General features: G+C 40.8%; 1 protein-coding gene across 16 annotated transcripts in view; it reads right to left on the bottom strand.

The window, feature by feature from the left end:
* FAT1 (FAT atypical cadherin 1) overlaps positions 1-13,561 on the bottom strand; it is a 142,918-nt gene that overhangs the window by 47,745 nt on the left and 81,612 nt on the right. For 11 of the 16 annotated variants that reach the window (XR_013545496.1, XM_078393964.1, XM_073001342.2 and 8 more), the window contains exons 7-8: positions 13,335-13,403; positions 9,306-9,445 (exon numbers count right to left, since the gene is read on the bottom strand). Coding sequence is in view for 15 of the 16 variants with exons in the window: in XM_078393964.1 (XP_078250090.1) it covers positions 9,306-9,445; positions 13,335-13,403 (209 nt within the window). In the remaining variant the exon portion in view is untranslated. The remainder of the gene's footprint in view (positions 1-9,305; positions 9,446-13,334; positions 13,404-13,561) is intronic. The other 5 variants (XM_078393971.1, XM_078393965.1, XM_078393963.1 and 2 more) reach the window with 1 other exon arrangement.

The following is a 13,561-nucleotide window of genomic DNA, read 5'->3' on the forward strand; positions in this document are numbered from 1 at the left end:
AGGATTTAGCCACAGTATTTACAAAGAATATTACCTGGGATCTGGAGCAGTATATCAGGTATGCCCAAATCTTTCAGCCCGCCCCACACAATGTTTCCTTCCTGCTAGCCTTTTAAACTAGAGGTCTCATTTTATACCATACACTGTTTCCAGAAAGTTTTGCAATGTAATAATTCAGTTGGGAAATTTATAATAATATAATAATTATCTTAGAACTGTAGAGCTGGAAGGGACCCTATGGATCATCAAGCCAGGGAGGTACAGTGGGGAATCAACCTTCCAACCTCTGGCTGTCCAGACAGATACTTAAACCACTGTTTATGAAAGACACATGCAAAACCTTCTTCTGCACATTTAAATTCTCTGCTGATTGGTGTTTTTTTTAAAAAAAATCCATGATGTAATGGATTGGAATTCCCAATTCTTAAGTTCAGTGAAACAAATTCAACATCATTTAGCACTCCTCTCCCAGTTACTTAGGGGCCTTAATGGTCTCTTTTTCAGAACTTTTGGTATATCATCTAAATTACTAAACTCACTGAAAGAAAACTGAAAAAGTGAATTTAAAATGATTACTGGAATGAAATACACTGAATGGGATGTCGCTACATGGGCAGTGATTTATTTATGACAGAACATTAGCACATCCAATAAACTTTTCCTTGGAAGAAACATTGATGAATCACTCATCTAAATGGAAGAATGTGAATTTATTTTCTTCAAAGAGGAATAACTTATGAGTGGTTAGTGTAAAGCATGGTCTTCAAATCCCATGAAGTACTAGTTCCCTTCTATCTGGCACTGGTTGGGTCTCATATCGAGTACTGTGTCCAGTTTTGGACACCACACTTTAAGAAGGATGCTGACAAACTGGAACAACTTCAGAGGAGAGCAACAAGGATGATCAGGGGACTGGAAACCAAGCCCTATGAAGAAAGACTGAAAGAACTGGCCATGTCTAGGAGAGATGGTAGCACTTTTCAAATACAGTGGTGCCTCACTTGACGAGGATAATCCGTTCCAGCAAAATGGCTGTAGAACAAAATTGTCGTCAAGCAAAAGTAAAAATCCCACTGAAATGCATTGAAAACCGGTTCAATGCATTCCAATGTGCAAAATACCTCAGCATCCAGTGAAGATCCTCCATAGGTCAGCCATTTTCCGGTGCCTGTAATGTGAGGAATCCATCCTAAAACACAGTGGGGAGCCAATTTTGCACAGCAGGTGGCCATTTTGAGGACCCAACGATCAGCTGTAAAGATCGTTGTTAAGCAAAAAATTGAAGCCTGCTTCAGGAACCGATCGTCGTAAAGCGGTTTTTCCCTATTAAAACATTGTTTTCTGAGAGCAAAAACTTCATCGTAAAGCGATTTCCTCATCTAACGAGGTAATCATCAAACGGGGCACCACTGTACTTGAAAGACTGTCATACAGAGGAAGGGCAGGATCTGTTTTCGATCATCCCAGAACGTAGGACACATAATAATGGGCCCAAGTTACAGGAAGCCAAATTTCAGTTGAATATATCAGAAGAAACCTCCTGTTAGACCAGTACAACAATGGAACCGATTACCATTTGAGTTAGTGCTCCAGTGTTGGAGGCACTCAAAAGATAATTAGACAACCATCTGTCAGACAGTTTGATATGAATTCCTACATAGAGCAGGAGGTTGGCTTTGATGGCCTTATTATAGACCCCTTGCAACTCTATTTATTCTATGATGATTTTTGCATCATGAAGAATTTCTCTGTGAAGAGAAACAACACATAGATGGTAGCAGATGGCCTTAAAAATATCTACTGCTTCTACTTACTGAAAAGTTGATAACCACAGCAGTAAATGCTAAGTTGATGAGGCTGTAAAATATCTGTTTCTCAGATAAATATCAACTGTAGCGCTCAAGCATGTTATTTTCCATTTTCCATGAATAATAATCTTCATTTAAGGTCAGAAAAAAGAAGAATGCTTGTCTTGAAAGCATTTGATTTTCTCGTCTCTTTCCTTTCTTAGACACCTTTAACACTGTCAAAATTATGACCAAAGACGCTGAATTTGTTTGTTCTCTTTGTGCATCATGCACTCAGCATTTAGTTGCACATTATGTCCTGACAGCAATTTTATTTACTTATATATATTCCAAACAAAGCTATTAAACAGTTTCATTAAAGAATGAAATGTTCCACAGATGCTTGTGGCCTGCAGCCAATGAAGCCTTCTAATGCAGCAGTTTTATACAATAGGTAATTTTTTCATAATGAGATACATGCATTTGGTTTACTATTTTAGCACAGACAACAATTGGACAACATGCCCCGATGCCAGTTAAATTGATGTAACACTAGAATTTTTTTTAGCAGTAATCAAGACTTGTTAAACAGTTTATTGTATTTCAAATGCTAAACCAAGTATTTTGTTACATGAACAATCTAGGGCAGCTTGCAGCAATTAAATAAATTTAGCACATTCTCTTCACATATCTATGTAATTTAGCTTATTTGTCCTTATTGTAGATTTCTAACAATTATATCTAATTACAGAATTCAACATGACTTCAATAGATTAACTGTTAAGAAAGGCACACATTCTTATTGAAAAACGTGCCTCTGATGTTTTTCAATAGAAGACTAAGATACTAATAACAAATGTTTATAATCTTATTACTGAATAGCTGTCATTATTTCAAATAGAGTAAGGCTCAATTAATTATTGACAGCAAAAATATCACTTTTCTTTAAGTAAATGATACGAAACAGGTCACAGGGGAAAAAAATAAAGTAAATCAATAGTTCAGAACACGTTAAATGTAAATATAAATTCTGTTTTTATTAGATTTAGTTAAATAATTTTTAATGCAGGCAGCAGGGTGAAAGTTGAAGGAGCTAGACCTAGATAGGGGACATGTCTAGACTGAACTCTAGAGCAGATCCTGCTCATATCAGAGGTTTTGTTATTTGTTCCAGTGGATACAGTTCTATTACTACTAACACAAAAATGCAGAATTCTAGCAGGTGTAGTTCAAGCTAACCCTTTCAAGTAGGAAACGGAAATTCCAAACAAAAACCAGTCAGTGCATTTTCCTGGAAAAGCCATGCCCACAACATCTTGCTCTTTATGCTAAAAAATGAGAAAATACATGAAACAGAACTAAAGTAGAGAAAACAGTCTGCCCATTTTGAAACCGAGAATACAGACACTAAGAAAATGCGTACTGATTGACAAAACCAGGGATCCAAATTCACACGTTTATAAATGCAGAATGTTTTTAGAAACTACCTGCTTTGCTATAATCAGTATCTCTATTGTATCTAAAATATTGTGTCCCCCTAAAATATAATCACCCCTTCCCCCAGGGTCATTTTTCCATCCAAACTGCCCCCATATTATTTACTGTCCAGGGTAGGTAACATAGAGAGAACCGTTCATGAAACAATGGTGTAGAGATGGTAGCACAGCACATGATACAAAACAAGGTTAATAATAACACAACACTTGAAATATATAAACAAAAGTTAAGGGAAAGTGGAAAGGTAATGGATGCAAATGAATAGAGACTGACAGTGCGGACAACAAGCTCCTGATTATTTCATATGTACTGTCCACAGAAGAAGGGACACTTCCTCTAGATTGGGGTGGGCAACTATAGAAGATCTGGGAGCTCCCCATTTTTTTAAATGAAGCCACCACAGTTCAACGATGTTTCCAGGGTCTGGCAGCCATTTTCGTGCCCTCGGTAAGCAAGGGCAGGGTGCGAAAACGCTGCGCGCAGCCATTTTGGGGCTTCCGGTGGCCATTTTGGAACCGCCAATCAGCTGTTCCCCCGACATTGCAATGCGAAGATCGGTAAGCGAAACGCTTACCGATCTTCATAATGCGAGTTTTGCCCATAGGGGCCATCAGTATGCGATCGCATTTGCGATCGCAAATACCTCATCGCTATGCGATTTCGTCGTTCTGCAGTGCGCTCGTTAAATGGACAACTGCACTCCTTGAAGGCTTCTGTGGGTAAAATCCATCCATTTTTGTATTACTGTAAATTATTGTAAGCCGCCCAGAGACCTCTGGGTAGAGTGGGCGGCATATAAATTAAATAAATAAATAAATAAAATAAATACATAAATTTTGGCGACAAAACCTGGGCGGAGGGTGGTAGGGGCCCAGGAGACCACACTGGAAGACCTGTTCATCTGCAAACAGCCTGTGGACCACACAATTTTCACGTATACTCTGACATGTTTTTCTAGCAGAAGTTTCTGATCAGTAAGACTAAGGATGGGACATGCAACATACAGTGGTACCTCGACTTACAAACGTCCCTACTTACGAACAGCTTTGGTCGCAACTTTTTACATCGACTTGCGAACGAAGCTTCCACTTACGAACAGAAACAGGCAGGGAAAAAAGGCGGGCAATTCAACTTTCTAACTATAGGTGGTGACGAGGCTGCTTCTTTGTGCTGTAGCTCTTTCAGCAGTTATAGGGTGTGTCGCAGTTGGAGGCTTGGGAGAGCCTCCTGCTTTGGAGTGAGCATGTTTGTGTGTCTGCAGGGAGGTAAGTTGCTGTTTTCTCCTGTAACAAAATATTCTGAGTGAGTTTTGGTGGCTCTGTTTCGGTGTGTGTGTGTGTGTGTGTGTGTGTGTGTGTGTGTGTGTGTGTGTGTGTGTGTGTGTGTGTGTGTGTGTGTGTGTGTGTGTGTGTGTGTGTGTGTGTGTGTGTGTGTGTGTTTTTCCCTTCTTAAACCTCAGCAACGGAGGTGGCTCTAGTGTCTGTTTTTTGAGGTTTTTTTCTTAAAGCCTCAGCAATGGAGCACCTTCCCCTGGGCTTGCTGTGCTCTTTTTATTTTTTTGGTTATTTTTTCCCTCTGAACAGCAAGGGGGGGAAGCCGTGGCTGCTGACCAGAGTGAGGGAAGCTCCGGAGGAGCAGGAGGCGGCGGGCGGGCAGGCAGGTGAGTGCTTCCTGGCCAGTCACTGGCGGCGGCCCAGTTCACTTCGGCTAGCCTTTTAAGACTCCCTTTCTCTCCTTGGGTTTTTTTTTTTCAGCCCCAGTGCGTTCCTATGGGGCTTGCAGTGTTTTTTTTTGGGGGGGGTATTTTTTTCCTTTGGCCAGAACAGATTAATCCATTTTTATTGCATTCCTATGGGAAATGGTGCTTCAACTTACGAACGTTTCGAGTTACGGAGACTGTTCCAATACGGATTAAGTTTGTAAGTCGAGGTACCACTGTACTGGCTGATATCATGTTGTGCAAGATAAGCAAATTAGTACATTTAGTTTTTTTCCTCTGGCAAATAAAGAGCTTCTGCCAGCAAAGAACAGATGGGAAGTTACTAATTTCCTTATACAGTGGTGCCTCGTATAACGAGTGCCCCGTTTAATGACGAATCCACATAGCGATGTGGATTTTGCGATTGCAAAAGCGATCGCATTGCGATGTTTTCTATGGGGGAAAATTGCAAAGCGATTTTTCCCCATAGGCCCCATTTCCCCCCAGCTGACCAGTGGGTGCTTCCAAGCGACCACGGTGGAGGCTTCCCCGGCGGTCGCTCCGAAGCCTGCGCCGCCCAGCTGGGGGGAGAAGGTTCGGAGCGCCCGCGGTGGACGATTCCCTGGAGGTTGCTCTGAAGCAGGCTTCAGAGCAACCTCCGGGAAAGCGTCCACTGCGGGCGCTTGGAAGTCAGCACCGCCCAGCTGGGGGCAGAAGGTTGGAGCGCCTGTGGTGGATGCTTCCCCGGAGGTTGCTCTGAAGCCTGCTTGAGAGCAACCTCAGGGGAAGCGTCCACTACGGGCGCTCGGAAGCCAGCACCGCCCAGCTGGGGGGAGAAGGTTGGAGCGCCCACAGTGGATGCTTCCCTGGAGGTTGCTCTGAAGAAGGCTTCAGAGCAACCTCCGGGGAAGCGTCCACCACGGGCACTCGGAAGCCAGCACCGCCCAGCTGGGGGAAAATGGCCACCCGCAGCGTTTTCGCACCTCGCTTACCAAGGCAGCGAAAATGGGAGCCGGATGAGGGAATTTTTCGCTTACCGGTGAGTTTTTCCCCAATAGGAATGCATTAGTTTAATGCGTTCCTATGGGTTCCGCCCCCCCCCCCCGCATAGCGAAGAATCTGGATAGTGACGTTAATCCTGGAACGGATTAATGTCGCTATGCGGGGCACCACTGTATTATGTAACAGGATTTTGGCCATTGTTTATCTCTTCCATTTTGTTCAATTTGCCACTGATGACACTGTTCAATTCATGCTGACAGGAAATTTATACAAATTTACAGTCACTCTAGGATAGCGTATTGGCCAAGAAACTGTGCTTTTTGACAAGGTTTTCTTTCCCCAGAATCAGTGGCACAAGGATAAAAATCATTATTCCGTACTAAAATTACCAGAATGCCATAGGCAGAATGGTCACTGGCTACACTGATTGAGGTATTCTGAGAGTTAAGGTCAGTGCCCCCCTCAACATTTCCATTGTTTATCTCTTCCATTTTGTTCAATTTGCCACTGATGACACTGTTCAATTCATGCTGACAGGAAATTTATACAAATTTACAGTCACTCTAGGATAGCGTATTGGCCAAGAAACTGTGCTTTTTGACAAGGTTTTCTTTCCCCAGAATCAGTGGCACAAGGATAAAAATCATTATTCCGTACTAAAATTACCAGAATGCCATAGGCAGAATGGTCACTGGCTACACTGATTGAGGTATTCTGAGAGTTAAGGTCAGTGCCCCCCTCAACATTTCCAAGAACTATTACATATAGACCTTTAGCATGAGAGCAATGATCCATGTGAGAATTCACTGTATGCATGGAGTCACCTCCCATATATATGCCATTTTGAAATGGCTTACATGTACTAGATCTGTCTTCTTTTTTTAACAGAAAGAACAGAAATAATACCATTTTTTCCAAATAGTATTTACTAACTTCAAAAGGTTCAAACAGCAAATTACTGCATGGAAATATAAATACTATGCAGTTAGACTACATCTATAATCTAAAACGAGTTGCCTTATATGAAAGTTGCTATTGCTGGGGTGTGGGGACTGATGGGTGGAGGGAACAGCAGTATTTTACAGAAGAGAATCCCTCAGAATTGGGTAGAAGTACCTTTAATAAGTGAAGCACTTCCAACTAGAGAAGATGGACTCTGGATCCAATTACTAAAACCACAATACGATCAGTTACAGCAGACATTTCTGAGATTTGTTCTTTCCATATTTATTATGTATTTATATACTTGGTGAATGCCTGCCAGATTTCATTCCTCTTTGAAAAGATTTACATAATCAGAGAAACTGAATGGCTACAGCTACCTGTTGGATTATCGTGGTGCCAAATACAGGTTTTCGTGGGAATCTATCAAGTGAACTTCATGTTTTTCTTTTCAAAAAATACACTGATAATTTTAAGTGATTTTTTTTCATTGAAAGAGTGCTAATTTTTAAGGTGCATACTTATGCGCTTATGACAGTTCTCATAATGCTCCTTCAAGAGAAAGCCTGAACTTTGGAGACAGAAATAATGAAACCAAGGCTATCATACTTTGGGCACATTGTGAGAACACAAGATTCGCTGGAGAATGCAATAATGCTGGGAAAAGTTGAAGGCAGCAGGAAAAGAGTAAGACTTAGATAGACTGACTTCATAAAAGGACCACAGCCTTCAGTTTACAAGATCTGAGTAGAGCTGTTGAGAACAGAAAATTTTGGAAGCCACTCATTCACAGGGTCACTATAAGGCAGAGGTGACTTGATAGCACATATCAACAATGCCCCTCCAAGGAGAATCAACCATGCTGATCCATGGCAACAAAGCCATTATAATACTTTTCACCTCCATGAACCGCATTTTTTCGGTAAAGGTAATGTATCTAAATCACCCATTTGAGACTAAGATTCTCAAAGGGGTCAGCTCATAACAACACGAACTGAAAATATCCTTCCACTTTATGGTGAGAAAATGACCTAAACTCAGAGGGAACAAAGAAGTTTGATAAAGATCGCAGATGCACCATTCCTGCAAACCAAGTGTCCCAGTGGGTGAACCCTGTGAGTCCTACTTTCAGTACAGTACAGTGCAAGACTTTGTTTTTTCTTTTTAAATTAAAAATGCAGAGAAAAATAACCAACAAAGAAAACATTAAAAGACCAACAAAGAAAACATAATTTTAAAAAGCTTTAAAAACAGAAAATGACATAAACACCAACTACATACATACATTTAGACTTAATGTGCTCTCCCCCCCCTGTGGGAACCATCTGGAGATATAACCAATTTTTCCTCTATTTACAGAGCCCCTTTCCCCTTCCAAAACTGCACTAACTCTTATGAAGGCTCATGGCTCTTGTTGAATCATTTGCCTTGATTCTTATGAACATAAACTCTAATATTCTTTTATCCCATAGATGCTTCCACACCTTGATATCTATTTCCTATCCCAAATCACATTCCCCTAATACTTTAAGAGATTCTTGTTGGTTCTCTGCATCTATCAACACCTTATTGTCTTATTTTCACCTGTTTTTTCTTTCTCTAATACCATGACTTCAAATCTCAGAAGGTCTCTGCATTTACCATTTATTTTTACCCAATCTTCAGTCCACTGCTCTAACTGAATAAGATTAAACCAACTTTCATTCCCCCCAAAACTGTTATTTCTTCCTTATTCAAACACAAGCATGTCATCTTCTTCTAGTTGCTGCACAATGGTGGAGGGCAGGCTTTTACTTAACTGGGGCTTATTTCTGGGGTAGGGATTATATTATGAGCATCCTGAAAAATTATACTAGGGCTTATTTCCAGGTTAGGTCTTATTTTGGGGGAAACAGGATATGTTCCAATTTAAAAAACGTGGTTTTTAAAAGAGCTTTTAAAAAAAACCCAATGCTCTCATTACTTTGTATAAAAATATTCTCAGGTTTTCCAACAATTTCCTGCAGTTCCAAGCATAACCATATTAAACTATTAACCTGAGATATACACAGGGCTTTGCTGCAACAATATTTACTATGGCTAGTCTTTCATTTTCTGTGTACACTGTAGTTTAATGAGCTCCTCCTTCTAATGTATCTTTTTAACATTTGAACATTATGTTATTTTTAAGCTGTTATTCAAAGTATACTTATATATAACCCTTCTTGCCCCCTCTTTCTCTACTGAACATTACAGTTACCGTATCCCATTGGTATTGAACCCTATTCCTTTTTTCAAATCACAGCCTACTAATAAATATATAACATAATTATGGCCAGAGGACAAATAAGGCAAGATAAAGCTACAAACTTTAAATACTTCATTGGAAATTCCATTACCTGAGTGCCAATAGTTCTAGTTCCATCTGTTGCTTCTACTGTCAGATTGTAATTTGATTTCTGTTCAGCATCAAGAGGCTTAGCAACAACTATGGTTCCGGTACCCTTGTCCACATCAAAGCGGCTGTCGGAGTTGCCACCTGCTCCAAGAAAGTGAATGAGACAGAAGTTCACAAAAGGCTGCTTTGATGTATCATTTCTTGATACACTCTGCTACAATGCTTACAGCAAACTTAAAACAAAATCAGCTATGATGTACTTGATGGTTTGCACTGGATATGTAACCTAGTTGCAATACTACAGATGGCCAGTAGGGACAAATACTTCAATGCTTCTCTCTCTATCCCTAACATTCTGATGAATGCCAAATATTGTGTTCTCAGGTATATCTTTCAAGCCTTGAATGTATTGGCATTTTTTCTTTGAAAAGCTGAATGTTTCTCTAGACTAGAATAGCCTTGCAAATAATCCCACAAATGTTACTAATCCACAAAAAAAGAAAACATAGTTATATGCGGGCAGATGGGTGAGTAAATCCATTTGCAGTGTGAAAGACAGACATCTGGAGGCTGAAAAACTTTCTCCCCTCAGAGGTAAGTCTTACTAGCCACAGACGAACAGACACAGGCATTTGCGAGTGTATATAAAACACACAACTGAGCAGAAGTAAAAGTTAATTCATTAAAAAATTTTATTTTCTTTTAAAATTTGTGTTTTGCTGCTTAAATAAAAGAATTTTGGGAAAGTATTGAAACTACCAAAGTACTAATGCTGGACTTATTTTAAATCAGTCTTACACAGAGCCAATGAAATTGTTTATGACATTATTCCCTTGATGGCAACGGGTAAATAATAGTGGTCGTGGTGGTGGTGGTGGTGCCATTGAGGTATTTCTAACTTATAGGTGTAGAGTCAGAAGGGGTCCAACATGCTACTGAGGAAGAGTGGAGGACAAGTACAAGTAGCTCCAGAGCTAAAGAAATGGTTGGGCCAAAGCCGAAAGCACACTCAGCTGCGGATGCACCTGAAGTGAAAGGAAAGTCCAATGTTGCAAAGAAAAATACTGCATAGGAACCTGGAATGTAAGATCTATGAACCTTGCTAAGCTGCATGTGGTCAAACAGGAGATGGCAAGAATAAACACTGACATCCTGGGCATTCAGTGAAGTAAAATGGATGAGAATGGGTGAATTCAATTCAGACAATTATCATATCTACTATTGTGGGCAAGAAGCCGTAGAAGAAATGGAATAGCCCTCATAGTCAACAAAAGAGTGGGAAAAGCTGCACTGGGATACAATCTCAAAAATGATAAAATGATTTCAATATGAAACCAAGGCAGACCTTTCAACATCACAGTCATCCAAGTTTATGCACCAACCACCAATGCGGAAGAGGCTGAAATTGACCAATTCTATGAAGACATACAACACCTTCTAGAACTGACACCAAAGAAAGATGTTCTAATTATAGGGGACTGGAATGCTAAAGTAGGGGGTCAAGAGATAAAAGGAACAATAGGTAAATTTGGCCTTGGTGTTCAAAACGAAGCACGGCAAAGGCTAACAGAGTTTTATCAAGAGAGCAAGCTGGTCATCACAAACATTCTTTTCCAACAACACAAGAGGCGACTCTACACATGGACATCGGCAGATGGGCAATACCCAAATCAGATTATGTTCTCTGCAGCCAACGATGGAGAAACTCTATACAGTCAGGAAAAACCAGACCTGGGGCTGATTGTGGCTCTTATCATCAGCTTCTTATAGCAAAACTCAAGTTTAAACTGAAGAAAGTAGGACAAACCACTAGGCTAGTTAGGTATAATCTAAACCAAATCCCTTAGGAATACACAGTGGAAGTGAAGCACAGATTTAAGGAACTCCAACAGGCAGTGTCACTTGGTATATCCAGATTCAACTTTTGACTGAGCCAAGAAATTCAGTGGGTGGCTTATCATTTCATCTCATAGGATTGTTATGAGAATGAAGTGTTGAAGAGTCAATTCATGTACACTATCTTAAGCTCACCAGATAAAATGTAGGATATAAATGTATTGGTAATATTACTAATATGATCACCACTAGTATGAAGAATAACAATAGTAATAGCAATAACACTACAAAAGCAAGCTGATCCCTCACAACTGGGTTAGTGGCATGGTAATACTGCTAGGAGTGCAGAGAGGTTAGTTTATATAATGTGAAGCCAGCTCAGAGGTTCATTTCTTTAGTCCTCACGCTACCTGTACTGAATCTATCACACCCTGATCTCCAACTTTGATCAGAGGAATTTCACTGTGCACCAGTTAAACTGAAGTGCTGCAGTCAAAACTCTGTATGTGTCCAAAGTTCGATCCTAATGTGCTCAAGTAGCTGGTTCAAGAAAGACTCAGCCTTCCATCCTTCTGAGGTTGGTAAATTGAATATCTAGTTTGCTGAGAGGAGGGGGCAATGTGTAGCCTACATAATTAAATTGTAAACCACCCAGAGAATACTTTAAGTGCTTTGGGGCAGTATATAAGCAACATACTTTGTTTTTGCATTGTTCAATGCAGGGATTACAACTTGTTGGCATTTTGATGGTGAGCAGAACCCCATCCATGGAATTCTTTCCCTGAAGTGGCATATATGGAGCTATACCTACTGAGTTTAGTGTCTTCAGAAAACCTTCTCCCCTCAGTTATCAGTGTGATTAGATTAGCCTATGTGGTAGAGTGGCTTGACCTGCATTTGGGAGATTCATGTTCAAGCTCCACTGAGCTATGTAGTCCACTAGGTAAACTTGGGCCAGTGATACCCTTTCAGCCTGACCTCCCTGATAGGGATGTTGTGAGGCAGAGAGGAGGAAGTTGGGAGGACGAGAACCATGCCTGTTGCCTTGAGCTCACTTAGTGAAAGATGAAACATAATTGCAACTGATTATTAAACTAATACTGTATTTGCTGGCGTAAAAGACTACTTTTTTGCCCTGAAGAACATGCCTCCAACTGGGGGGGGGGGTTCGTCTTATACACCGGGTGCACTTCAGTTGGGATAGACATAGCTGCCAATAGTGGCCTTCCGATGCTCGCCCGGTGCCCACAGTAGCCTCCTGATGCCTTCCCACCACATTCTATATACCGTCCAGTATCGTGCAGTATCCAGCGAGACAGGGGTGCCAACCTTTACGACGTGACCGGCCCGTTCTGCTCGGCAGGAAGCAGTGGCACTCCGGTCCGCCCCTTGTCTACGCAGAGTGCGCACTTGCGCACTAGTGCTGGTCACAGGGAGATGCAGGGGCGGGCCGGACACACTGCTGTCACGCTGCAGCCGTACAATGGTGACAATGAATAGCACCTTTTATTTGGTGTGTCAAAGGTGTGCGGAAGAGGGAGTAGTCTTATACGGCAAGTATATAACAAACTCTATATTTTGAGTGGAAATGTTGGGGGGTCGTCTTATATGCCCAGTAGTCTTATACGCCGGCAAATATGGTACTTTTTTTTGTACTTTTAGGATTGCTTATGATATTTTTACTCTATTTTCCAACTATACTGAATTGTTTTTCTATTCTTAGTCTCTTTCCTTTACATTCCTCAAATATACATTCCTTCATATTCCTTCACATTCCTGGGAGTTCTAAGCAAAGAAACAATAAATGTCACACCAGCATCCCTGCTATTGGCCCATCTATCCATCTAGAAATGCCCTAAGGTTCTCCTAATGGCAAATACATTTTGCAACTGCCACCATTAAAATGGTCTATGAAAGTCCGTCAGTCTGGGGCAGTGAAAGCACAAAAGGAACTGGTTTGGGCCAAAGCAAAACTAGGATTTCGAATCGGTGACTTGGTTTGAGTATGGTGCCAAGCAACAATAACAAAATAAAACACCTCCTCCCAGCCCCATAGAACAGGAACAACAGGAAAGGAAAGGAAAGGGAAGGAAAGGAACTACTTCTCATATGAGGGATTAGAATAATCTAAACCTGTACAGTTGTACATTCGATCTCATAATCCAAAAATCAATTATGTGATCTCAGCAGATACCTTCTGCTGTACAGTTCAGGTCACAAGCCATCTGAAAGATGTAAAACACTTCACTAGCAAGCTTGTCTCCTGGCACAGCCAAAAAGAAAGAAAGCATGGAAAGCAAGCACAGAAGAAAGATTCATGCTGTTAGTAACAGTAAATAAGGTGTAATAAGATACAGAAACTAACATTGTGATCAACATATACTCTTATCTATACATTATCAGTTTTCCCTTGCTAACAAA

Source organism: Pogona vitticeps, chromosome 5, assembly GCF_051106095.1.
Source record: "Pogona vitticeps strain Pit_001003342236 chromosome 5, PviZW2.1, whole genome shotgun sequence".
NCBI classification, from domain to species: Eukaryota; Metazoa; Chordata; class Lepidosauria; order Squamata; family Agamidae; genus Pogona; species Pogona vitticeps.